This window comes from Crotalus tigris, unplaced genomic scaffold, assembly GCF_016545835.1.
Source record: "Crotalus tigris isolate CLP2741 ecotype Arizona unplaced genomic scaffold, ASM1654583v1 scf7180000024339.11422700, whole genome shotgun sequence".
NCBI lineage: Eukaryota > Metazoa > Chordata > Lepidosauria > Squamata > Viperidae > Crotalus > Crotalus tigris.
Genome location: NW_024100509.1, coordinates 1190391 through 1217997, shown reverse-complemented (window position 1 = coordinate 1217997; position 27607 = coordinate 1190391). Strand labels below are relative to the sequence as shown.

At 42.3% G+C, this 27607-nt stretch overlaps 1 protein-coding gene across 3 annotated transcripts; it reads left to right on the top strand.

Moving 5' to 3' along the window:
• Window positions 1-1464: 1464 nt before the first annotated feature.
• PAX1 (paired box 1) lies at window positions 1465-24338 on the top strand. Of its 3 annotated transcripts, none has more exons than XM_039326105.1 (5): window positions 1465-1705; window positions 6777-7430; window positions 10474-10625; window positions 11554-11782; window positions 23113-24338. In XM_039326105.1, the coding sequence occupies exons 1-5, from the start codon at window positions 1702-1704 to the stop codon at window positions 23208-23210; spliced, it is 1137 nt and encodes a 378-aa protein (XP_039182039.1). In that variant the 5' UTR covers window positions 1465-1701; the 3' UTR covers window positions 23211-24338. The 3 variants fall into 3 exon arrangements, with proteins under 3 accessions (XP_039182039.1, XP_039182040.1, XP_039182038.1); XM_039326106.1 differs by lacking the exon at window positions 1465-1705 and adding an exon at window positions 4576-4979 and having other exon boundaries at window positions 10474-10619; XM_039326104.1 differs by lacking the exon at window positions 1465-1705 and adding an exon at window positions 4576-4979.
• The last annotated feature ends 3269 nt before the right edge of the window (window positions 24339-27607 follow it).

Below are 27607 nucleotides of genomic sequence, written 5' to 3'. Positions count from 1 at the left end.
AGTGTCCCATGACAACCTCGGAGTCTTGGTAGGAAGACCTTGGAATTATTACTTCTCCTTTCTCCTATTTATGCAAGCCCTTAGTTTCGGGCAGTGGTGTCTAACGACCAGTGCTGATAGCAAAGGGCAACCAGACACTGTTACCGACTAGCTGCTCTCTGTCTGCTTAAATATATAGATCGTATTCAAAGGCAGCAACTCCACACATTGCAACAGTCCAGAGTGGTAGTCATTGAAATATGAATGAATGTTGCAAGGTTTATCTTGGTCTATATGCCTCCTTAATATTAGCCTGACTTAATACAAGCCGGCTACCTCAATCAGATACTGGGACAAACCAAGGATACTCACCAATTGATCCTTTGGGACAGGATATCTTGGCCTGGGGTAGACCGTGAGGCTTGAAGGATTGGGATAGCTAGATTGATGTTACAAGAGTGTGAAAAATGGTCGAAAGCAGTTTTGTTCAGGCAGAGGAATTAATGAGGTCATTTGGGTCAGTAACTATCCAGGAATACTCACACTAAGTAGGTGTGTGTGTGTGTGTGTGTGTGTCCTTTTCCCAAATAGGATGAACTCCACTTCACCAGACCGACAAACCACTCACAAACATTATCTCTGACTTGTCTAATCAAGTCTCAGTTTATTAGACTTCACCTGGTATATTATCTTGTCAGGCAAAGACTAGATCACTGACTGCCACACCTCTATTTGACGAAAAGGAGAAGTAAAGCTGGGTGTCGCCGCCGTGCATGAGTGACTGCTCAGCTCTCATCACCAGATCACCTCTCCCGCTGGTTTTGTGTGAAAAGCAGGGGGAATCCAACAGAGCCCGGAGGAACCTCAAAGCTGAACTGCCACGGAGATGGAGGCAATTTCTAAAGCAGTGTTTCCCAAACTTGACAATTTTAAGGCATGTGGACTTCAACTCCCAGAATTCCACAGCCAGCAAAGCTGGCTGTGGAATTCTGGGAGTTGAAGTCCACATGCCTTAAAATTGTCAAGTTTGGGAAACACTGTTCTAAAGGAATTCCAAGGAATCCAAGGAGGCAGGAATCCTAAAGGGCAGGGATGGTTGGGAGTAGTATATTACAAATAAAGTACATGCGTATTGCGCCCATTTTGGTCCTGCACCTGCCCTGCAGGTGACTGCTAACCATCTCAACCACCTTGCAGGATGCCAGCACTGGAAGTCTCCCCAAGGAAAATGGCTTCTTTCCCAGGAGAATGGAGAAATCGACAAACGCGCCCCCATTGAAACAGATAGAGTGGGGGGAGGGATAACCCTCCCCCCCGCCTCCTTCGGAGGAGTCTCTTGATGCCCGGGAGGTGGGGCGGGGGCGTCCCCTGCGGCGCCCAGGGTCTCTGGGACGGAGCTAGCTGGAGGGGGGCTGAATTCCGAGCTCCACCGGGGCGGAACCCAGCCAAGCCCTGCCCCGCTGCGCCTCCCGGGACGCCCCTTGCGGGTCGGCTGGACCAGGAACTGCCGGCAGGAGCCAATGAAGGGCCGGGGCCGCACCGACGGTACCTCCGGCTGGCCTTGCCGGGTGCGTTAAGCTGAGCCCAGCTGAAGCGAGGCCGCGGGGCCGAAGCGCTGCGCGGGGTTTAGGGCGGCCTCGACCCTGCGCCGGCCCGGGAGCTCGGCTCACTTCGCGGTATGCCGGGCCGGCGAGCTTCGGTGGGTGCCTTTCCTCCCCGGCCATGGGTAAGGAGCAGACGGTTGGGCGGCGGCGGGAAGGAGAGCGAGCCCTTGGCCTCCTCAGGCTGCCATCCGCTCGGCTAGCCGAGAGGCAGGAGGGAAGCAACCGGCGCGGAAACCTTAAACCGGCGCGGAAACCTTAAACCGGCGCGCCTCTCCCAAGGCCGTTCTCAGCTCCGGGGCAACTTCGCGAGGCCGTGGCGCCCGATCTGGTCCCGGATGGGCAAGAGGAGGTTTCTGCCGCGGTAGGAGGGTGGGGACGCCTGCCGTCCATCCAGGGCGAGAGGGCCTGCTTTGCGCAGCAGGGCCGCTGATTTTTTCCCCAGGAAAGCAAAGCGGAGGCGGTGAATATGATCCGCCCGGAGTTCTAAACGTGTCCTGTCCGAGCTTTATTACTGCCAAAGGGGCTCGGTGTAAGCGGCCCTAGACATTGCGTTCCCGGACGAACGCTCACCCCACAACAGTCCAAATGAAGCGTAGCCCGGTGCTTCTTTACTCCGAAGAGAAAGTCGTGAGTGGAAAGTGCAGATTTGACGTTAGGGAATCACACACTCCCCAGGTAATAAACCGGGAGCTGAAGAAAAAGGCACCCTCCAAAAGAAAAACGAATAGGGGTCCAGGTTACGGAAGAAGAGTCCGTACTGCAAGCTGGAATGAATGAAGCTAGTCTAAGGATTGTTTTGAGCACAATCTTGTGCACATTTAATGAGAAGGAGCAGATTCCACTGAAGGCGCGGCCCTGAATTATCCTCCGAAGAAGGAAAAAGAAACTTGGACAGCCACAATGCTACGCATGTGTTCAATGGAAAGCAATAGGAGTAACTGTTAAGAAAAACTGCCCAGCGCGCTGCTGGCCGGAAAAAAAGGTCACCACGAAAGACATTTGCTGAGGATGGATTTCGGGCCTGACTAATTTTATTTTGATGCTCATTGCATTGGTGTCTGCTTTGCCCCCTTCATTCCGACCCTTTCAAAAAGAGACCCTCTTTCTCTCTGTGTATATGTGTGCCTCTGCAAAAATAAATCATTGGTAACCTTGACTGGAACATGTTGCCACTTTCGATCCTTTTATCTGTGTAAGTTACGCACGTCAATAAAGTTTACACACCAAAGAAGAAAGAGAAACCACAGATCTAGGGACCCGAATCAATCTCGAACATAGATTTTTCTAGAGGCGGACGGGTAGCAAGACCAGTCCCCGCGTGTCTTGTCAAATAAAGGTTACACTTGGTCGTACCCATGAAACCCATGGCCCTAACCCTAACCCATTAGCGTTCCCAACAAGTTCAGTGTGGCATAATTGCTTAAGTGAATCTCGCTCTTTCGCCCTCACTTACCTGTCTATCCGGATAGAAAAATTCAGCCCCTCCATTGCCTCGGTTTTTCCGTCCCAACCCATTGTCCCCATCCTGATTTTCCAAATAACCGGCGCTAGTGCCCCAGGCGACGGGATCCACTCACCCCATGGATGCCACAATTCATTAAGCTCCTTCCGCCAGATTTCCAGCGCGAAGCCTTAGCTTCTGTCGAAACCCACCGCAAGGCTGTCTCGGGGGGGGGGCGGCGGTCAGTGCAGCCCAGTTAGGCGCTCCCAGGCTAACCAAGCAATTGCACGTGAGAAACCGTGCAACTGAGGAGGCTGCCCTAAGACCCGCAGGAGATAAATTCATGCAGGCAGCGACCGAGTGCGTCTCTGCAGGAGTCAATTCCACCCCGCTCCTACACCAGAGCAATGGGAATAAAGCAAACCTAACACCCACAAGAGGCTCCCCCAAACCCCGCGTTTTATTATACCTAGATTCTTTAGAAAAAGAGGAGCCGTATAGATATATGATTTTTCTCAGTAAGTACCCTTCTTACTTCCAGGGCTACTTGCGCTAGTGGGATTTTGCTCGAAAGGGCATCGCTCTTAGTTCCGAATCCTTTACGCTTTTTCGAACATGCTTTTTTTTTTTTTGAGGTTTCAAATGTTTAATATCAGGGTGCTGGTGGCATTGGGGACGATTATAACCTTCCCTCCACGTTTCCTGAAGAGTTCGAAAGTATAATTTCCCAGGAGAAAGGTGACTTTGAAATTGTGCTCGGGAGGACGCTCGCGAGAAATGACTAAAACGGGCAAGAAGGTGAAGACCTATCAAAGTCGTCGGTTATTCGGGTGGAATTGAGCTGGGATGGCAATTCTTAACTTGCAACCTCGCAGTCGGTAAGACTTCAATGCACGGAGTGGGGGACGGAAGAAAGACCCGGCCGTCGTTATCTGGCAGGAAATCTAAACTGATCTCATGGAGAGATAGTATCTTTTCCGGCTGGCTCTCCGTAGCTTGCTGGACACTTATCTCTGCAGGGCGTTGAGTGGATGTGCCCGAAGAGCGGAGCAGAGTGGTGGGAGGGTGGGAGACTGAGAACCAGGCAAGGGGGCTATTTGCCTTTTCCTCCACGAAGGGAAGAATGAACTAACGCGAAGGGTCCTTCAACGCACCTTAAACTCGGGAACCTTAGAAACAGGCGGGGCGCCCTTGCAGGAAAGGCTGCGGTCCCGGACATTGCCAAAGCCCCTTTGAAATGAATAGGGAATAGGAGAGTGCACCCTAAAGGGGTTCCACTTGGACCGCGAGCTCCTACTGCATTCATCCGACGGAGGGCTGGGAGGCAGCGGGTGCAGACTTTCGTCCAGGTTCCTCTGCCTTGCAGGTGGCTACGGGTCGCCTTAGTCACTTTGCCGGACCGCCAACTACGGGGCTCCACCAAATTGAAGTTTGTTTCTCTCCTTGAAGAAAGGCGCAAGGGACAATAGTTTGCTCAAGCCCCCCCCCCCATTGAAAAAGAGATAGAAGGGGGAGCACTCCTCCCTCCCTCCCTCCTTCCACGGAGGGGCCTCCTGGGGTTGGGAAGGTGGGGCGGGGGCGTCGGCCGTGGCGCCCGGGGTCTTTGAATTGGAGTCAGCTGGTGGGGGCTGAGCTCCCAGCCCCGCCGGGGCGGAACCCAGCCAAGCCCTGCCCCGCAGCACCTCCCGGGGCCTCCCTTGCAGGCCGGCTGGACCAGGAACTGCCGGCAGGAGCCAATGAAGGGCCGGGGCTGCATCGGCGGCACCTCCGGGCTTGACGTGGGAGACGCGTCAAGTTGAGCCGAGCTGAAACGGGCTGCGCCGCTTCCCTCCCGGCGGCTACTCCCCGCGCGGGTCTGCTCCGGCCTCGACTCCCAGCTGGCCCGGGAGCTCGGCTCACCTCTCTATGCGCCGGGCGGAGAGACATCGGCGGGCGCCTCTTCTCGCCGGCCATGGGTAAGGGCAGGCGCTCCGGCGGCGGGTTGGAAGGAGGAGGAGGAGGAAGAGGAGGAGGAAGCGGTCTGGGCTCTCGCGCTGCTCTCGGCGGGGAGGCAGCTGCAGGCGGAGGGGGATCCCCGGCCTCTTCGCTCCCAGGGATCCGGGCCCAGCCGCTGGAAAGGGATGCCGGCTGGTCGCGACAGGCAAGGCACCACTTTCACCCGCGGTAGGAAGCGGGGAGGCGCTCCTGCCTCCAGAAGTGGGGCGGAAGGGGGCCATGCGGGGTAGAGTGCCCGCGGGCGGCAGTACCCTTGAGGCGGCTAAACAGAGCTGGTTTGGATGGGAAGTCCGCTTCGTCCAGCCTTGCTTCTCCCCGGATCAAGTAGAGAGAGAGAGAGAGAGAGATATCTCTGGAGAGCTTCTCTTCTTCTCCTTTCAGAGAAAACTCTTTCTGGGCCTAGAGATTTCAATTAGCAGTTGCGATTCCACTTACTGTCTTAGGTTTACTCATCTAAGTTGGGCCTTTTTCTTTGCTTTTAACCACTTAGTAAGGTTAATAAAAGTCTAGATATTGTACATAGCACTCATATTACCATTATAACAATTCATCATATTACATAAGACATCATTTCTCAGAATGATTTAAGGTGTAGACGTATTTCAAAATAAGAATATAATGTGCTTGCCGTCTTACAGTATAAGACTGGTTAAATATATTGTAAATATATTTAGTTCATACGGTGCTAGATATTGTGGCTAAGTTATTGTCCACATATCTTTTAGAGTGTTTTTTAACTGCAAATTAAAAAAAAGATTACTCGTTGATTTGGCTATTCAGATATTTCCAATTTTGTTGTCTTGAAGGAACTTTTATTTTAACCTATTAAGGAATCACATATATTTCCGATTATCTTTCTATGATAAGAATTCATTTCTATATTTCCGATGTAATCATTTTCCGCAGATAACCATAGGTTAATATCATTGAACCCTCCCTAACCCATTAATATCATTGGCTTTGGTTAACCTCACAGATTTGAAATTTCTTAAACGCCCGAGGATTCCTTATATTAAACTGTGGGGGTTAATATTGTTTCGACACCCACTTAGTAAAGTCCTCCAATGAATGGACTAAATGGCTGGAGAACTTATAAACGCGAAAGCAGCAGATATACCTGAATGTAGGGGTCGGTATCGGAAAGCACGGGGAATTGCTATTCCTTGTCAAATGAACTTTGTTAAGAGGTTACCAGAATCCAAGCGATACGTTCAAATTAGAAAGCAATTATAAACTTTTGGAAAGGAATGGGACTTACTCTACTAATGGTTAGCTTTCCGTGCACATGGAGCATTTAAACTACATTGCCCCTGCCCTTTGAAGGGAATAGCCAGAGAATTCCACGAGTTACGCCTTATCTCTTCCCCCCCCCCCAATCTCTCTGGGCTAATCCAGATAACTGATTTTCCAAGCCTCCCTTCGGTCCATTCCCGTCGCCCTAGGCCAGGGGTAGGCAACCTCGGCTCTTTTATGACTCGTGGACTTCAACTCCCAGAATTCCTGAGCCAGCCAAGCTGGCTCAGGAATTCTGGGAATTGAAGTCCACGAGTCATAAAAGAGCCAAGGTTGCCTACCCCTACCCTAGGCTATTCTCCAGACCCGTTCGCTGGACCTCGACGCGTGGCAAGGGCCCCCGGCGCCCTCCTCCCGATCCCTCTCGGCCCACCGTCCCCCCCCTCCCTCCGCTGCAGCGCTGCCTTGGTGGCCAGCCTGACCGTCAGAGCTCCCGCTCCCCTTCTTCTTCCGCCTCTTTCCAGAGCAAACGTACGGCGAAGTGAACCAACTCGGCGGCGTCTTTGTCAACGGGCGGCCGCTGCCCAACGCCATCCGCCTGCGGATCGTGGAGCTGGCCCAGCTCGGCATCCGACCCTGCGACATCAGCCGGCAGCTGAGGGTGTCCCACGGCTGCGTGAGCAAGATTTTGGCCCGCTACAACGAGACCGGCTCCATCCTCCCGGGCGCCATCGGCGGGAGCAAGCCCCGCGTCACCACCCCCAACGTGGTGAAGCACATCCGAGACTACAAGCAGGGCGACCCGGGGATCTTCGCCTGGGAGATCCGGGACCGCTTGCTGGCCGACGGCGTCTGCGACAAGTACAACGTGCCTTCGGTGAGCTCCATTAGCCGCATCCTGAGGAACAAGATCGGCAGCCTGTCGCAGCCCGGCGCGCCCTACGAGGCGAGCGGCGGCGGCGGCGGCGGCAAGCAACCTGCCCCGCAGCCAGCCCTGCCCTACAACCACATCTACCAGTACCCTTACCCCAGCGCCGTGTCGGCCTCCGCCGCTAAGATGGGCGGCCACGCCGGAGCAGCTCCCGTCTCCGCGGCCCACGTCGGCCTCCCGCGCTCCTGGCCCTCGGCGCACTCGGTCAGCAACATCCTAGGCATCCGCACCTTCATGGAGCAGAGCGGTGAGTGGGTCTGAGCCGACCTCCGGGGCCCAGGGAGGAAACGGGGCGCGTTGCGGGGCTCCAGGTGGAAGGAGCCCGTCCAGCAGAACAGAGTGGCTGTCTCTGGCGGGCTCAGTAAGAGTCGCCTGCCTGTTTGGCGGGGGCGGTTTAGAGAATACAAAAGAAAAGCAAGTCCCTGATTCGCGGAACGGGAGCCACGACTTAGGGGAGGTAAAAAAAAATTAATAATACCAATTTCTAGATCTCTTTTGTGAATGTATTTTCAATGAAGAAAGAGGACAGGCGACTGTGGACAGATTTGATAGAACTTCAGCATATCCTTATTGCATTTTCTTTAATTTTATATTTCAGTGCTGTGGGTCTGAAACTAACTGCTTATTGCTATACAAAATGTGTGTTTCTGTTTGTCTGAGGCCTGTGCACGATTCCCAATTTTGAGTTTAGGGGTATGCTGGCTAATTGTTTAACTCCTGAAAATCCCATCGAGATTGTATATTTATCATTCATAGAAACTCATTGTCACTTGTAAGGCAAATGACGTTTACTCGAGAAATTGGAGAAATCTCTCTGATTAATATCCCTGATTAGTATTATTTTTTCTGGAGCACGTCCACAGGCCATGCATACTGTGAAGCCGCTATTCGAAGTTCATAGGTTTTATTATAAGACATCAATCACCACTGCAGGCAGAAGAAAAGATTTGGTTTACAACTGGAGACATTTCACGTATATCTGGGTTCATATGTTTTGGAATTCTCAGGAAGCCTTAACAATCCAGTTCTGAATATATTCATTCTAAAATAAGCCAGCATTAGTCATGATTATATTTCTTGGTAATTTTGTTGTTCATTTCTGCTCTGAACAAAACTATGTACGCCTTTGATATTCAAGAACATATTTTACTAAGCTTGTGGAACTCCTAACTGTGTTCCTTAAGAATAAAGGTGTAGCTTGCAATGACCTGCTTCTCCAGGCAGGTCTAAAAGACAGTCCTTGATGTGTTTGTGTTGCTTCCCCCATAAGAGGACAGGATCCTGGGCCATGTAGGCCTAGGGTAGAAGATGACCTCTTCAGATTTTTGAACCCAGTCCTCTAAACAGCTTCAAAACCAATTAGGGCTGAATAAGCGGCTCTCACGTCCCATCTTCACAGTTGCTCATTGCTTAATGTCTCATTGCTTCCTGGGAGCTTTTCCTGCTGCTATAACAACCTGGAAGGACAAAATTCAGCAGACAGAACTCTGGCTGCTGTTGCAAAAAAAAGGCCTGGACATCTTGAACTTCTTATGAAAAAATGTGGAAAATATTTTCGTAGCGATGAGAGATTGCCAACCACAAACTCTGAGCCCTTACAGTCCCCTCTCCCTTTAGAAAAATAGAAAGAAAAGAAAAAGTGGTCTCAAGAAACAAGTTCATATCACAATTATTTTCTGAAAGATCAAATATCTGACAGAAGGTTTCTTTTCCACTTTTTATACTATTACTTGCCTTTCAGTTGTTTTACACTTTTTATACTATTACTTGTCTTTCAGTTGTTTTACATTTCATATTTCTGACTTCTCATGTGTTCTACAATTGCGGGACACACCAATTATCCACAAACTCTTAGACAGAGGAGGCTGCGAGTATTCTATTTTTAGACTGTAGTTATCTACTTTGTTTTGTTACTAGGAAACCTTAAGTTGTCATTTAATTTAATTTAATTGTTGGGAAGTTTGTGAAGGAGAGAATGTTCCACTTTGCAGCTTCAAATCAAAACCAGCAAGGGGCTTGAAAGTTCTTCTTTATAACTCGATAACTCATCTTTTAATAGATAATCATGTAATTTTTTTCAAAAGTGCCACCCGTGTTTTAGATTACAGATTTTCAGGTATCCTTAGGCACGACCATCAGGTCTTTGATTCTGGTAGTCTCAGTGGTATCTGGATGTGTTACAATTAGTTCCATCATCCTCAGACTGAACAGTAAAAAAAAAAATCAATTTAATGAACCTATTCACATGGCTTAGGTTTAGTTTGCTAAAAAAAAAAAAAGAATGGTTAGACAATACCAGCTTCTCCTGTAAATCAATTCTAAGCATGCTGAAATTCTATTAAAAGGATACCAAACACAGACTCCTTCCCATTTTCACTCCAAAAGCACTTGGACATTTATGATCTTTGTATCTAATTCACTGTAATCCTGTTTTCCATTTATAATAACACTCTCTTGAGAGTCTCCTAAATGATATGAGAGCCAAAAAACCTGGTTCATGTAATGAAGTAGGCATGGAGGTGGATAAATATGTTTTAAATGAAATGCTGGCAAAAGCTGTTTGCAATTTTAACTGTCTCCTCTCTCCTATATAAAACCTCTATATTGCATTCAGTTTCAACCTTGAGTTTTACCTACTGTGCAGATCCAATTCAATGTGTAGGTTGGTCATAAGACATTTTGTGACACTGTCTTCTGAAAGCTCAGCTTCCTCTCCATTCACTAATATGTTTTGTTGAAGTGCAGCGATGCTGGAAATTAGTCTTTCATCAATAAATCTGGATTGAATTTATTGTTAGCTTTTTATTCAAGATTAGGGCATTGCAGTATGGGCAAAACAAAAAATCCGTCTTATACAAATCCTTTAGCCTTAGGGAAAATTAAACCCTTTAGCTTCAGGGAAAATTGAGAGGGGGAAACAAACACTGGGGGATGGGGGTGGGGGGTGGAAAGAAGAGGTTGCCACTGAACCTCCTTCCAGTTCTCTAACAAAGCAAATGTTTGGGGTTATCTTTTCCTCTGCAATTTGGCATGAGGTTCCTCTTTACCTGCATCCTTTAAAAGCCCACATCACTCTGATTTGATGTGAGGCCCAGACAATGTCCCTGGAGCCTAATGGGTTATTTTTGTTGACCTCTATAGAGACTTCATAGAGCTTAACAGAGGTCTCTGAAAAGGTGAGTTGTCATGCAGGAAGTAGATGTGGGATTCCCATAAGGGAGCCAGTGGGTCTTGAGACAGGCCACCCTTTTTCCGGCTGCTAATATATTCCCCGATCTCTCCCATCCCAGGTGTTCTAGCTGGGACAGATGGTTCTGCCTATCCTCCCAAACTCGAAGACTGGCCAAGTGTGAATAGAACCACCTTCCCTGCTGCCGGGCATGGTGTCAATGCACTTGACAAATCAGCAGCAGAAGCAGACATTAAATACCCCCAGGTAACAGTCCGGCCCCCTGGGAACTCAAGAGCAGGAAGGGCTGCACAGGGTTGTCTGTGTCTGTGGCCAGGAAGTGGGGAGGGGGGGTGGCAAGGGGGAAAGGTAAAAGGAGAAGCAAAGCAGGGGTTATCTCTGTATAAGGAAAACTATGTGGCTGAAATAGCAGTAAACGGGTACGGAACCAAGATTTGGAAAACAAAACAAATTGCAATAAAAACAATCCCACAAGATTATTCTAATCTAATTCTCCTTTTAAAGCAAACTCATATTAGGGCAGGCTGAGGGTACTAGGCTGAAGTGGAGGGAATGGAGCCCTACTTGATTTCTGCCTTCACACCAAGAACAGGGCAGCATTTCCCAAGGGCTTCTGGCTGCTGTTAAAAAGCAATGGTCGAGGGCCCCAACAAAGACTAATTTACAACTCAAGTCACCTACTCTGAATTGAAATTATATGTACTTAATGTGATTGTAGCAATTAAAAACATTATGAATTATAGTTTGGCAACAACTGAGCCTCTGCTTTGTAAGTCAGCGAGGGAAATGACACATGTACACTCCTAGACCAGCTTCTGGTTACTGTTCTTTATATGTTTATCTCTGTAATTTCATAAAACGTACCCCTTTTTTTGATAATAATCTGTATGTTTCCTTGTATCAGCTTCTGTGATTATTCAAACTGAGATCATGAACTGCATGAACCGAGATCAAGAATTGCTAGTGCAGGTTTTGCTGTGCAGGTTTTTTGCATTCCTCTTCAATTTAATTTAATTCTCTAGATCCTTATTTGGAAGTGAAGTGAACTTGAAAAGATAATTTAATTTACTTCCCCATTCATGTAATTAGAATCAGAGCAGGAATGGCAAATCCATGCTGGAGTATGACCTCTCTTCCTAAAGCTCCCTACTTTTCCACATGCATTTTTTTTTCTTTGCAGCCCCCTCCTGGGCTCTCCGCTGTGAGTCCTTTCCTGTCCCCTTGTGCATATCCCTCCTCAAACCAACCTGCTGTATACGGAGGGCCAGGAGGAAGCTACCTAAATCCATCTCATCACCACTGGCAGACCCAAGGTAACCCCCTGGCTCATCACCACAGCTCTGGAGTAGCAGCTGTTCACGGTGCAGAACTGGCTTCCACTGTGGCTTTCAAACATCTCTCCAGAGAAGGTAAGCAAAGATGAAAGGGAGGCACAGCCTTCTTGGGCAGTAGCAAAAGAGGGGTTAAAAAGACTTCATGCACATTATGTTCTACTGTATATTCAAGTCCCCTGCATTTCCTATGCTTATCATTCATTTTGGTGGTTCTGAATTTCTAACCGAGCTATTCCTTTCTTTGAATGTGCATGTTCAGTCCTTGTCAATTACTTCCAAGGTGTAGCTTCTGCTCTATGCATAAAGTGTCACTGAGCAACATTCTAAAAGAGATACTATATTGGTCTACACAAAGAATTATTCATTGAAGGCCAATCAGATAATCAGTTAGCAAGCACCAGTATAAAGGATGGCAAGTGAGGATGCAGGTCTTTTTTCTTTTAAAAATTAGTCTATTTTGAAAATGTCCCTTATTTTTAACTTCATTGAAACACAGTCTGCTTTCAGCAAACCAGCCACCCTCTTGTGATTACTTGTCAATTATTGTTATCCTCACCCGGAAAGAACTTTCAATTGAAAGTGCTGTTACTATTCAGTTATCAGAAGTTAAATAATTGGAGGTGATTTCTGGCTGGGAAAAGAAACCCCCATCCTACCTAAATATTTTCTTATCCCTTGCACTGAGCTACTCCTCTGCTTTTTTTTTTTTTTTAAAAAAACAGCTACACCTTTTATTTTCCTTACAATCATTATGCATAGTCACTAACTGCGTGTGGTCCCTTTTAGGGTATTAGATTGAAGTGAGTGTCATTTAGGCTGCAAGATAATTGACAATGATTGATGACACTGAAAAGAGGTGTCCTGCACATGTGAAAAGTAGTCTCTAAAACAGAAGACTTTGGAAACATGAACATAAAAAAGGAAGGTGATGATATAAAAAACGTTGCTGCTTGAGCAAAGATTGGGTTGTGCTCTGTTGCTGTTGCGTTTCAGATATACATTAAGCATTTATAAGTGGAGGCTTGTTCCAGTCAAAATGAAGCAGGTCGATTCTCATACAACTCTTCCCATTGCTTAATGTTTCTATTATAGTAATTAGGACTGTATGGTGCAAATTCTACAGAACAGAGTCTGCATATTATTTCTTACATTTTCTATGGCTAATACTCCTGACCTAAAGAATAAAGCAACTGTATCCTGACACATTAATACACTTTGAGCATATTCGGAAACAAAATACAATAAAATCACTCCTTCCTCTATATGTATAATTTCAAATTTATTTTGGATTTTTTTAGACTTTTTAGAAAGCAAGGCAGTCAGATAGAAATACCTTTTAACTCAAAAGATATATACTTCCCTAGCTGACTATAATTGTCATTGATTATACAAAAGAAAAGCAGTTTAGCAAAAACTTCTAGTCATTCCTAAACATTAATCCCTTAAAACGTATTGAGCAAAGTATCATTGGAGCATTTATTTCATGTTATTTATGCATATCATGAAAGAAAAATAAATAGCTCCAGAATGTATCACATCTCTTCACAAATACAGGAATTAACTTGATTTAAAAATTAATTTCAATATATAGAAGTTTATTGTTTTCATGGAACAGATCCACCATCAATCTTAACAAAGAGCAAGACATTTTCTGGAACAATAAACATATCAAGATTCTAATCCTATTAAAGTATCAATTGCCAATAAACTAAGAAAAGTGCTACCTTTTAAAAATACTTGAATTAAAATAAACAATACATTTATTTTAAAAATCCGAGTGTGTTACATATTACTTTGTTGTTTTATGAATCTTTTCTTCCTGTGCGCATCTTATCCTTCTCTTCCATGGTCATAGGTTCCAGAATACCTTTTTCTGCATACTTTTGAGGAACTAAATCCCACTGAAGGATGTATTTTCAAATAGTTCTGCTTTGAGTTCTATGTTAGCTTTTCCTGACTAACATTTCTACCTCACTGGCCCAGTTTGAGCATTCACTGAATTATGAAAGTGCTTTTGATTTGAGTAGAGGTTTCACTCTATTCACAGACACCAAGTCTTCATTTGGAAGGAAGGTTGTATGACTAACATTTACTTGAGTATTCCACAGATTTGTGAATTTTCAATTTCTCTTGTTTGTTTAGTTTGGAGATGGAAAAAGCATATTTATTAAAACTAACAATTTTACCTAAAATGTTAATACTGAAATGTTAGTGTCTTTGAAATGATTATATCAAATAGAGTTTTTTTTTTAACAGCATGGTCCATGTGGTTTTGAAAATTAATAGAGATCAACTATTTTAAAGAGAATGTGATCCATTTTCTCTTTCTTTTTCTTCTGTAATATATATATATAAATCAGCCTTACACAAATTCTTCATGGTATCGTAGTGGATAGCCTTTGTGCATTTTTCCTGCTACAAGGATATATTTTTCATTTCAAAGCGTTGCTCTTCCTCACCTGTAGAAATATAGTAGATGCCACAAACAGTTTGGTATTTCCAGTAAGCCTTGCTTCTTTCCTGCTGGTAAATGTTGAAGCAGGATAACCTTAGGGGTACGGACACTGAGCTGAAGGAAGAGCCAAGTTAAATAAGGTTGCTCTAGACTGGCTTGAGTTTACTTATGCACACTGTCTTCAGTAAGCAAAGGTTTAAAAATGCAGTGAAGGCAAGGCTCTTTGACTTCCCCAACCCTAAACGTCTGTTGGTTGCTTGGGGATTAGATAGGAAGATGAACTTCCATAAATTCAAAGTATGTTTCTTTTTAAGCTTCCAATTGGTGTCATCTGTTCTAGATAAAACTCAGTGGAAAACATACTTATTTTGCTGGGCTTTGCAATTTGCACAATCCACAACACTTGGCAAGAATACAAAACTGCTTGAGGGAAGCTCTGATGCCAGGCTTGGAGGATACTGTTATGCCAAGCTGCTGTTTTATTTGAAAGCCTTCCATGATGCAGGCAATGTGTACAAAATTAATGAAGTGCCATTTGTTTTTAAATGGAGCCAGGAGAAACTATTTAATAAATCAGGCCTAATATCAATTATGCCCTCACATGTGAGGAAAACAGCAAAAATCTAACAAAAAGGTCTGCCATTTATTACCTCACTTAATAATAATAATAATAATAATAATAATAATAATAATAATAATAATAATAATAAAGTTGGAAGGGACCTTGGAGGTCATCTGGTCCAACCCCCTGCTCAGGGAGGAAACCCTATACCATTTCAGACAAATGGCTGTTCAGTCTCTTCTTAAAAACTTTCAGTGTTGGAGCATTCACCACCTCTGGAGGCAGGTCGTTCCACTGGTTAATTGTTCTAACTGTCAGGAAGTTTCTCCTTATTTCTAGGTTGCTTCTCTCCTTGATTAGTTTCCACCCGTTGCTTCTTGTCTTGCCTTCAGGCGCTTTGGAGAATAGCTTGACTCCCTCTTCTTTGTGGCAGCCCCTGAGATATTGGAACATTGCTATCATGTCTCCCCTCGTCCTTCTCTTCATTAAAATAGACATACCCAATTCCAGCAGCCGTTCCTTATATGCTTTAGCCTCCAGACTTCAGTCATGAGTTTTGGGGATAACATTTTCTTAGCCTTACCCCTCTGCCACTTTCTGAATAGTAACACTAGGAACTTACCCTAGAAGTCCTGGAAATTCTAAAAACAATATAAACACCGTGAAATCTATACATATAACACTGAAGAATCTTATGCAAATTTTTTGTGCTTCACTATAATTTTCCAGATTACTTCTGTTAGAATATACCTTTCAAGAACAGGTGTCCTTGATTTGCAACAGTTCATTTACTGTTTGAAGTTACAACGACAGTTTAAAAAGTGACTTATGACCGTTTTTCACACTTACGTCCATTGCAGCATCCCCATGTTCACATGATCAAAATTCAGACTCTTGGCAGCTGACTCATATTTATGACGGTTGCAATGTCCCAGTGTTATGTGATTACTTTTTATGGCATTCTGGCAAGCAAAGTCAAAGGCTGTTAACTTAACAGCCGTGTTACTAACTTAACAACTGCAGTGGTCCACTTAGCAACTGTGGCAAGAAAATGGGGCACACAATGGGGCAAAATTCATTTAACAAGTGTCTTGCTTAGCAACAGAAATGTTGGGCTCAATTGTGGTCGTAAGTCGAGGACCAACTGGAAAGCTAACAATACATTTTTCAATTAAATCACTTTGGCTTACCTACTCCTCCCTTTCTCCTATAAAACTTAAAATGAAAATAAATTCCAAGGAATACCGCATTTACTTGCGTTAATGCCCAAGATAGCTGCTCCTGAGATCTCTTGCTGGTGTGAATACAGAATAACAGAGTTGGAAGGGACCTTAGAGGTCTTCCATTCCTACCCCCTGCCCAATTTTTGTCCTACAATGAGCCTAAGGGTGAATCAAGACATTGTTACATCCAGTGCTTTTCTAAAAAAAAAAAAAGGTGCCGGAACTCACACACGTCATACAACCCGCCTTGCCTACCCTACAAGGTTCCATCCAAAAAAGGTGCCGGAACTCCATTCTGGGCGTTCTATGAGAAAAAAAAGCCCTTGTTACATCTGTCCCTACACTTTGGCCACCCCTTCTTGGCTTGAGGGGTGCTCTCCTATACTGCTGCCTGTTAAATTGCCTAATTTAAACAGATGAGATATTCAAGCCCAAAGAGCTTCTCTCTGCCCCATTATCTATAATCTTAGATTACAGATCCCAACAGCCCTCATACATTATAAAAGAGCTTAGTTAGTAGTGCTAACTAGTATAGCTTATTCAAGAGTTGCAGAAGGGCCAATGTCTAGATGTATGCAGAGCTCCTTCATTGAACAAATTAATGTCATGCTTCTCATACAGTGTTTGCTCGAAACCATAATTCTTGGATTTTGCCAAAATTGCCCAAACCTTTAAGCATTCTAAAAGTTTCTAAAAATCCTTTTTTACATACTTTGAGATCCATTTAAACAATTGGGATCTTTTCACCTCCCCTCTACACACACACTTTCCATCTTGTTCTGGGTGGCATCTCCCACTAGACTATATATCTCCAGCCACTGCACTTAGATGCTTGCCAAATCTTCCTCTGCTCATACATTCTGGGCCTAGTTTTGGTGAGGATGCTGTCCCACTTTTTCTAAGCAGCAGAGTCATGAGATGACATGATTGCTTGCCTGCTTACCTGCCTATGAGGGCCATTTCAATGAGGTCCAATTGCAATGCTCCGCAGCCTCCATTTCACCCAAACTCTACGGTAGGACCAAGCTGAGGACTTGTCCCTGTTCCTGGAAAGGCAACCTTCCTGTCAAAAGAAATAATAAAGAGCAATCAGAACTTTTCATCAACCGTCCATCAAGTGACAGCAGGGGCCATATGTTTTTTTGGAAGCACCAAATATCATCATCTCACAGAATGAATCTTCTTGAAGCAAAATGCAATTTCCATGGATGTAGTCCCAATTCAAAATTAATGTGAGATAAACTCTGAAGGCAATCAGGACTCTGTTACTGATCAAAAGTGGTGTTTGATCACAGACTGTTTATTAATATACAATAAATAACACAGAAAGGAAGCATCCAGTTCTAGAAAAGCTTAGAAAACCTTTCCATGACAAAAATCTGTATCCTCAATTGACAATAGTAATAGCAGAGAGGTCATTTTGATTTTCTGGTAGGTTTTCTTAGGATGTAAGCTGCTTCCTAAAGCTTTGCTAAGATTTGCCCATTTCAGATTGGATTGATAACTCCCCAGTTACAAATGCACTACCTCAAAGCACAATGTTTGTTGCCTAAAGTATAGTGCTTGTTGCCAAAAATAGCATTATTTATGGAGGAAAGATTCAACCAATGTGTAGCTAAACATTTCTGTATATTTGGGGAAAGTGGGACTTTACAATCTGACTTTATGATTCATTCACAGGACCATCCATCTAATGTTTTTGAAACCTAATATGCTTGGTATTGCCTATCCATTCCTGGATTTTAGCCAGAAAAATAAAGGCTATCAACCCCATACTGATCAAGTAAATGGTGACCTTTCTATAATTTAATGATACAAACTGCCATATATAGGACTGAAGCTGCCAAAATTGAAGCTCTTCCTCTATTTTCATCCCTCACATTTTGTTATACCTGGTGACAGTTCCTTCTAATGTCAGGGGCAAAGGACAGCTCTTTCAATCTTGGTCTTCTTAGTTCCCACAATGCTACCAGGATTTCCTCTGGCTTCAACTTATCTAATGTCCTTATATATCCTATATGCTTACAATGTTCTGTCTGCAGTTATAATCTGAAATATCATTTGGTTATCACACCAGTTTGACTGGAGTATTGGAAGGCACATCAGCCCACAGTCACTACCAAAATTGGAAATAATTCAAGGAGTCCCTCAGTGATTCTTGCCTCAAACCTCTTTACTGTCCATTAGTGCTTCCAAAATATATACCAAATCTATAAGCTCCCAATGTACCTAAACTGCTCTGAAGCTCTGCTTCTAAGCCAAGTCCCTCTTACTAAGCTGAATAACAAGTACATATAAATATTTATTCTATTTATATAGCCACCCCTCACAAGCCAGTTGAAACACGATATAAAAACAATGAATTTATTTATGCAATTTAAAATTTGTATAGCCACATCATATCTTTCTTGATTTCTCCAGGGACTCAAAATCTGAGGTAGCCATTTCTTCTGGCATCAGATAATCAACTAATAAAAACTGGCCTTGGGACCATCACATTACATGAAAACTTTAGTGGCCTGACCAAGTCCTGTAGTTTCTAAGGATTTTTTTTCCTGATAGCATCAAAGTAAGATCTAACTCTTGTATTTCAAGAGCTAATAAATTGCCTCAGACTGTGTTCTATAAATCTGAGTATAGAATCCTTTCCCTTTTCTAATTAAAAACCTAATTCAGCCACCAATCAACTGAATGCAGCCAACAACTGAAAGCCCTGTGCTGAGTTACTGGCGCCACTAAGAGGAAAATATCCAGTAATATGTGGCACTGTGATTTAGCATCTTGTAAATGGACCATGCCAGCATTGTCCTAATGCACCTAAAGGCCAAACATAAAACTGTAAGCTTAAAATGGCACATAAAATAATAATTATCCAAGAATACTGCTTTATCCTAATATAGGTGACAGAATAACCACCAGGAAGGCCTTTCCCTCATCTTCGGTAGAGGAAGACAGGGTTGTAGGAGTTGCTGTTGTCTGAGGGGCCTATATTTTAGATTTCTGGCTTTTCTTTTCTTTTTTAAAATTCCATTTCTTCTTTCCGTAGTCTATATACTGTCCTTTTTTATGACATTCCCAAATATCTTGTGGTGGTAAACTGCTAATTAATGCTATGCAGTTAACGTTACAGATAGCTTGTAACAGTGTTTATGGATTTATTTTAAAATGTGTACCGTCATAATATATATTTTCCTAAGGAAGCTTACAACAAAAACCACATAGTAAAATTCTACCCCACTACCCCATATACAATTAAATAAATTAATCTAAACTTCTTGGCCCCAATGTAGCAGAACCCCTAGTACAGTTTTCTGACTAATGAAGGCATGTCCAAGGGCAAAAATCATTATCAGTAAACAGTTGTTACTATGTAGGAGTATCTGTCCACTTTTATCTTCCCAGATATTTGCACTCATTCGTAGCTGTATAAGTATATAAATCAGGGGAGAGAATTCTCCCTCTCCCTCTCTCTTCCCAGCATCAACATAGGTAAGCATGAGAAGTGAAATGGGAGAGAACCAGGACAACAAAGATGATTAGGGGATTGGGGCCTAAACCAATGATTGAGGGAACTGAGTATGGCTAGTTTAATGAAGAGACAGAGTAGGGGTGATATGGTAGCAGTGTTTTAGTACTTGAGAGGCTCTCACAAAGAAAAGGGGGTTCACCTATTCTCCAGGGCACCCGAGGGTAGGACAAGAAGTAACAGGTGAAGATTATCAGAGAGACAACCAACCTAAAACTAAGGAGAATTTTCCTGACAGTGAGAACAATCAGTGGAACACCTTACCTTCAGAAGTTGTGGGTGCTCCATCACTGGAGGTTTTCAGGAAGGTTTGGCTGGAATGGTATAGGGACTCCTGCTTGAGCAGGGGGTTGGATTAGAAGACTTTCAAGGTCCCATTACAGCTCTATTACTTTATTGTTCTATGTCCTGTTTTAAATATCCCTGGTGGTTACATTCCCCTTTTACTCTGGTAGAATGAAACACATAGGAGAAGCCATCCCCTACTATACATCCTAGTGCACTGCTGCCACTCACATCATTTCTTCCTTGGAAGATTAGTGTTGGGATTCTAAATAAATTCAAAAGTAGAGTTTATATGACTTTTCCTGTGTTGGCAATTATGTTAAGTCTTGCCTTAATTTGTTTTCCTTCCTTTCTATCAACTGAGTGCTTACATTGCCTCTAATCTATATACAAGTAGTTTTTAAAGATGAGAATTAAATAGCCAGTTTATTCATAAAGGAAGACTTAGATACACATGACATTGGTAAAACTGCTTCTTTAAACTCTTGATATAATTCAGTCAGAGTTAAGAATGAGTATTCAGGGCTTGAGCAAAAAGGGCACTTTTTATTCAAGCTTAATTTTACACATTTCTCTTTTTCCAGCTCACTTTCTTCCTTTTTTTGTCTTGCCTTCCATATAAGAAAAAAACAAGCAGGAAAATGTGATTTCTAACAAGCCCTTTAGTTTTAAATCAGCATATCATTGTATGTCATTGTAGTATTTAAGAAGATAATAAAGCCATACTGACTAGTTCAGTGGTTCTCAACCTGTGGGTCGGGACCCCATTTGGGGTCGAACGACCATTTCATGGGGGTCACCAAACAAGGCTGTCCACCATTTTTTCCCCCTTTTCTTTGGCCACGCCCCTGGCACCCGGTGATGTATAAGTGGTTGGGGGTCACCACAACATGGGGAACTGTATTATGGGGTCGCGGCATTAGAAAGGTTGAGAACACTGGACTAGTTTATATGATCTCATTTAATACATTTGCATGAAAGTAAAATTCATTATTTGAAGCATTTTTCCTTGCTTTTCATGTGAAAAAGTCTTCCAACAAAAGATCAATGACAAAACTTTATAATCTAAAATAAAAAGTCACTTGACTCACATACATATCCCTGTATTTTTATAGCTTTTTATGATAACAGTTCAGAACTGTTTGTTACTGCCTATCTTTTTTTTTTTTAAATAACTCTGAGTCTATTCTATAGCTATGGTATTTCTTGGTAGTTTCCCATCCAAATATTAACCAAATCCCACCCAGCTTAGTTGTTTGAGATCAGCAAAGTTTGACTAGATGCTGCCATCTAGCTAGGATAAAATAAATAATTTTTACAAGGATATGAGATTAGGAAATCGGAGAAAAAACATACTTCAGTTTATTTCTTAATTGCAAAGTTCTGTCAGGAAAGTGGGAAGCAAGCTTGATGCATGGGGCTAGGTTGCCTTTCCATAATAGAGAGTGGGGGGGTCTCAATCTTTCAATAGATGAAGCATAAGCCATCCTTCAGTTCTAAAGTCTTATGGCAATATGAAATGTGAAGCAGAATACTCATTCTGGGAGAGAACTTTGAAACAAGTTCCGTGACCTTGGTCCTTCCTGACAGATATATGGGGCCAGGCTGAAATTTTAGTGAGCTATTGGAAAAAATAGTATTTAAACACTAAGTATGTACTCATTACATGCCTACTTTTAATGTAGGAAATGAGTAAAAGAAGTTATAGTAATGACTCACTTGAAAAAAAGCTTACAGAATTAGCAGATCTCATTTCAAAGTAAATAATTTTAGGATGAACGTTGGCGGATTTAAAAATCAAACATAGAAGTATAATGTATCTTTAGTGCTTCTCAGTTTTTCCTACAAATAACAGATATTAAAGTCATCTTAGGAACAGCTACATGGTACTTCAAAGAGGTTCTGATTCTGCTCTTTGCAAGTCTTCTTCCACTCTCCTTTTTTTGGCATTATTGGTACTTCTGATTTATCAAACATAATCCAAATAATTTATTAAGTACACATTAATAAACATCTTACAGCATAATAAAAGCTTCAGAAGTCCATTCCAGGAGTAATACAATCTTAATAAACCCACTTCAGCAGGGATAATAAACTCAGACTGAAGACTCATTGCTGGTAAATGGACCCAGAATTATGTCAGGTGAGTCAGGGAAGAGAAAAGACAAAAGACATAAAGATGTAAAATTGGAGGAATATTTTGATGGCGCAGATCTCACAGTGAAGTTAATATTCATTCTAAAATACTCTGTGGGACACAATGGACAAACATTAGCTTTTTTTCAGATTGGGAAAAAGTCTTCCATGGATGTTTGGATCCCAGCACCAAAATTCCTGAATTTCCCAGGCTTATCATAGGTATTCTGATGGTTCTGGATTCCTAGCTATAAGCAATTCTTTTCCTTGAACATGCATGCTCAGTCTTCCTCAACTGCTTCCAAGTAGTGGCTTCCATGTGTGGGATAAACTATCTGAGCAAATACTCTAAAAGAGATACTGTATCAGTTTACACAAAGGATTACTCATTTGAGGCCCATCAGTTTTCAAGGCCTGAGTAAAAGATGGCAGGTGAAGAAGCACAACTTTTAAAATTGTACTAGTGTCAAAGCTTGAACTGCCCCAGAGTTTTATTTTCACTGAGACTTTCAAAAGAGCAGGCTGGTCATACATAATAAAGAGTGTCTCTTTAACAGAGATTTCTTTGACTGATTATTTTTGCTATAAATGCTGCTTTATATAAAGGTGAAGTAGAAATAAAAAAGTTCAAGATTATTTCCTCAGTGGACCAACTGTATGTATATAATGGTTTCAAGTAGAGACACTCTAATCTGCTTGTAATCACCAAGTATCATTTGCACTGAGTTAAAATATATATTTATTAAATCCTATTGAAACCAAGGGAAGAAATAATTTGCTTTTTTTTTTTTTTAACCGGACATATCACCTTCTCACTGAGCTGTTAAACCTGAGCCTGCTGTACTAGCCTGTCAGACTAGCGGCGGAACACTTCTCCGAATAAAGCATTTTTAACAAAAAGAAAAACAGCCGGCATCGATACAGTAATGTTGACAAACTAGCACAGCAGGCGAAAAGCTAGGCGGGGGCCTACAGTTTCCACGTGCAGGGGCTTGTCTCGTATGAAAGGGAGCAATCTGCAGTCTGAGATGGCACAGCCCCCGCGGTTCTTTCCCTCCGTGAGAACTAGACTTATGCCACGAGTCACCCCAACAGGCTTGGGGACTTTGATTTTTCCTACGAGAAACCCCGGCGAGCGCCCGGTTGCTGAGGTAGAGGCTGGCTGGTTGCCTCGCCGAGGCCCGTCCCTTCACCCCTTTCTTTGCTCCTTCTTTGCAGCTGGGGACAGAAAACAGGCCGCCAGTTCCGGGAGCAAAGCTGCAACAGACGCCCTCTCCGGCATCCACGGACTCTCTGTTCCTGCCTCCTCGTCCTAGGAAGAGAAAGGCGGGAAAACAGCATCGAAGGCGGGAAGATTTCGGAAGCGATTCTCCTTTCTCTCAGAGGCCAGGTTTAAATCGGGAAAGGCGCGCCGATGGGGCGGGCTCCATTGTTTGCCCGCATTTTCTCACGGAGCCTTCCTGCCCAAACCGTCGCGGAGGAACTGGGCCCGCGAGTTGTCTTCTCTGCGCAGGCGGGGGAAGCGCAAAAACGAACCCATCTGTTTTCCTCTCGCTGTTGAGAAATTGAGGAAGGAACATGTTTTTTTGATTTACAGAGCCGAGAGTGACCCAAGGAAACCGCGCGCGGTTCAAGAGGTTTTGATGGTGGAGTGAGGTGGACGGGCTCGTTTAGGTGGTAGACGGTATTTCTGTCTAGGCAAAGGGCAGAACGAGACAAAAGGTAGATTTTAAGCAACAGCCTTCCCGTGGAGCGGTGCTTTCTGCCTGAAACGTACTTCGCCTCTAGAAAGGGGGTGATTTGGATATATAGCTGTTGCTGCGTTTTTGACTTCACTCACAGCAAAGTGCATTTTGCGTTTCGAGACAATTACCACTGAAACACTTTCTTCTCTTAGTTACAAAAAAAAAAAAAAATGAACATTTTTTTAAAAAGAGCCAGCTAGATATTTTCATTCTAAGAGTTTTTCTCTTAAATGAAAAGAGCTACTATCCCATCTCATTGCACTCTTCCTATTTAAAAAAGGCCTTCCGAGATCAAATTCTACACAACTGAATCAAGGTTCGACAGATGATCAATATAGTTTTTGAACAATTATTCAGATTCCTTCTAATTTAATTGTGAAGAGTTTTAGAACTGACATATGACAAGGTTCAGTAACTGGCTGTATCTCATGTTAAACAAACAAATTAACCTGAGCTGGCAAATGAAAAGAAGGACGTTGCTCAGACTATTAGCATAGCCTTTCCCTTCTCTTCATATTTCCAAAATGTTTTCCTTGAACAGGTTTCACAAGACTTCAGCCTGATGTTCCACTCCACTAAAGTCCTGTTTTGCCAGCATAGACATGCTGCTAACTACTAATGCAAAATGGCAACTCAGTAACAATCTTTTCTGATTTTATATTTTTGTAACAAACCAATAAAATATGAATAACAATCTTCCTTGTGTTCTCTGTGTGTGTTTGTGTGTTTTGGGGGATGATGCCTCCTTGAATGTTGCCTCTAAATGTCTTTCTGCAGCCAAATCCTAACCATGTTTACTCAGCACCGCAGTAAACTCGGATGACTTCAGTAGGATTTCCAAATAGCTGGAACATAGTCAAATATTTTATATCTGCCAGAACTTCAAATTTTATGAGAATTTGAAGCATAGCATTTGTATAGATATATTTTAAATATATTTGAAATATAACTACTTATTTTAAAAAGCTGTTTAAAAATCAGTTGTAAATATATACTAAGAATTGGTCTTCACAGATAAAAACAGTAAAGTCAAGTTTATTTTTTTCCCCATTTTATACCGATATGATAGAAGAGCCAGACACCTGGGTTTTAATTTTTTGCATATTCATGAATTTCATTGAATCAGAGTTAGTCACTATCATCTTTCCACCAAACTTATTTTAAAAGGAAGTTGTAAATTTGAGTCAGGCCTCTGTAAATAAGAAAATGTGTATAATCTAAAATTCCTCAGGGGAGCAATGGAATAAACTTGTAATAGAGATTTTATTTATTGGGTAAGAAATGGGTATCACCCAGCGAGTGAGCCCATAGAAAATTTGAAAGAATAACAATCTAATAACATAATAACAATCTCAAAATTTGCAGAGCAGAATTTAGATGTTAAATTTGTTCTAACTCTAGAACCATGATGTTTTGGTTCAATAAGTATTCTGACAATTCTTGAAGGTTGGATGAGTTCTTTGATATGTTTGTGGATATTTTTCATATTCAGGACCAGTAAATGTTTTGTGACACACTATTTTCTTATGACTACATCTGGATTTGCAACCAAGGAACCAATCTGTTAATTAAAATTAACTTGCATGTAATGGTTTCATGAAGATGCAATTTGGGATCTATAGAAACAATTGTATGTATGCATGCATGCCTGCATTCTAACTACTTTTCTTAGTTACTGGTCTACATTTAATTATTGAATTTTAGAAAAAAGAGTTGAGATTTCCAATCAAGCTTGAAAGGCAGAATATTCCTGCTGAGTGTTGAATGCACTCATGCCTTCTTTTAAGGCATTCTCTTCCATCTCCCTTAATCCCTGTAACCAGCAAGCAAAACCTGGAATGATGTGAGCACCCCCACCCAATTTGTTTCGTGAGAGATATTTCTGGCAGATGGGGACAGTTTTGGTTTTTCTATTTTTAAACTTTTTCAAATCTTGGAGTTTTCCTGAACATGCTGATACCTCCCCTGGCTACTCAGTTGTTCTATGTACACTGTCTTCATAACTCAGTTCCTAAGTTTAGTGTCTGAATGTATGAGAATTATGAGAATTCCTTTTAGTGTTGTAATGTTACTATAACTACTATAACATACAAATTGTATATAATTTTATTAATTCTGGGTGTCTGAAGGAAGATGGAAAAGGAGTGGAATTTCATGGGGTTTATAGATTTGATTCATTTTTATGTATTTATGATAGCTCATCATAGATTTCAGGATATCCAGACTCTGGTACAGTATATTAACTAAAAACTATTTTTACTCCATTTTATCATCCATTGGTAATGACAAGATAGTTCAGACACAAAATAAATAACTGAATATTTAAAATATTAGTTAAGAGAAACATACTATTTTTCCATTCCCAATAGTGTTGTGAAATTCTTTCATCAGTGTGAAATTTTATCAGTTAAATTGGCTGCCTTTCCTTTCCATAGATTGCCAAACCTATGTGCAACTTTCTTGTTCCCTTGTGGCTAAAGGTCCATGGGGATTTCAGATTAGTCTATATAAACTGATATAAACAAATGTTTTTAATATTTTTAACAGTAAAGGTATGCAAGGAGTAACAGAAACACAATACCCACAAATAATAAATATAGAGAAAAAACACTGGTGCATTTTTCCAATATTTGATTTGTTTGTTGAATAACTCTTATTTTGTGTCTGTGTGTATGCAGGATGTATATTGCATCCTGTTTGCCTATTGGTTATGGTGGATGTTTTGTGATTTCCAGCTAGCAACACCATCTAAAGTCTACCTAAAGTCAATTGGACTGAAAAATTGAACAAACAAACGAAGCATATGCCTAATAGATACAAGATAGTAAAGAAATGCAGTGTTAAAATATCAGGTAAAAATATCTTTTATTTTAGTTAGATTTTTCCAGCAATCAAGTGCAGTGCTAACTGATACCATATGAATTTGAAGAGGATTTTTACTAGATAAGTGCTCTGTGCATGAGCCAACCTGGAGGCAATATAATTTCCACAGTCATATTAATTTCATAATTTTGGATATAATTCTCTTTATCTTTTTGGAAGAGAGTTTTAACAATCTATGCTATGGAATGTGCTATGATTCTTTTCTGATATATTCTTCTGAATTGTTAAATTTCTTCATAAGTGATATATATACAAGCATCTTTAGTACATCAAAAAATGATAGTAGATGTAAGAACCTAGTAAGAGTAACTATACAGTAGTTACAGAAACAATAGTAGCCACAAATATATCCTACCTTCCCCTAAGTTAGCAGCTTCTAGATGTGTTTGATTTTTATTTCTATAATTCTCAACAAACATTCCTTTGAAACTGAAGTCTCAACACATCTGGAAGGCACCAGCTTTTGAGGCAGAATAAGTCTTATGTGAAGATAGCAGTGCTCTTTCGACTTAACTGGACCAAAAGAACAGAAAAATGGTGCAGTAGCAGCAAGTCTGCATATCTTCTTCTCAAGTTCAGCTGAAATTGCTCGAAATTATTACAAGGTAACAGAAGGTTGAACTCATTCCTATTCCATGATGTCTACTACAACATTTGTATTTTGTCAACAACAACTTATCAGAAGATTCAGGCAATCTTGGTGTGTCTGCAATATATAAACTGTGTTTATGTTTCCTGTGAAAGATTATAGAGTGTAAATGTAGTAAGCATTACATAAAATGGTAGTTTAAAACAGAGGTCCCCAACCCCCGGTCCATGGACCAGTACTGGGCCGCGGCATGCCAGCAACCGGTCCGCACAAACAAGCAAAGCCCCATCCGCAGGATACAGGCAGCACACAAAACCACGCACCCTCCAGTCTGTGGGAAAACCTCTCTCCATGGAACGGGTCCCTGGTGCCCAAAAGGTTGGGGACCTCTGGTTTAAAAGACTGCATGAGTAAAACACTACATTTTGTCTTCTTAGAAAGTAATAGCACTACGGAGCACTAAAAGCAAGATCAAATACAGGAAAAGATTGTTAGG

What these genes read in the sequence shown, in the direction of transcription:
- PAX1 (XM_039326105.1), top strand. An exon ending in TTAAATACCCCCAGGTAACA is followed by an intron (nt 10,626 to 11,553) that starts GTCCGGCCCCCT and finishes TTTTCTTTGCAG; the next exon opens with CCCCCTCCTGGGCTCTCCGC. An exon ending in CAAACATCTCTCCAGAGAAG is followed by an intron (nt 11,783 to 23,112) that starts GTAAGCAAAGAT and finishes CCTTCTTTGCAG; the next exon opens with CTGGGGACAGAAAACAGGCC.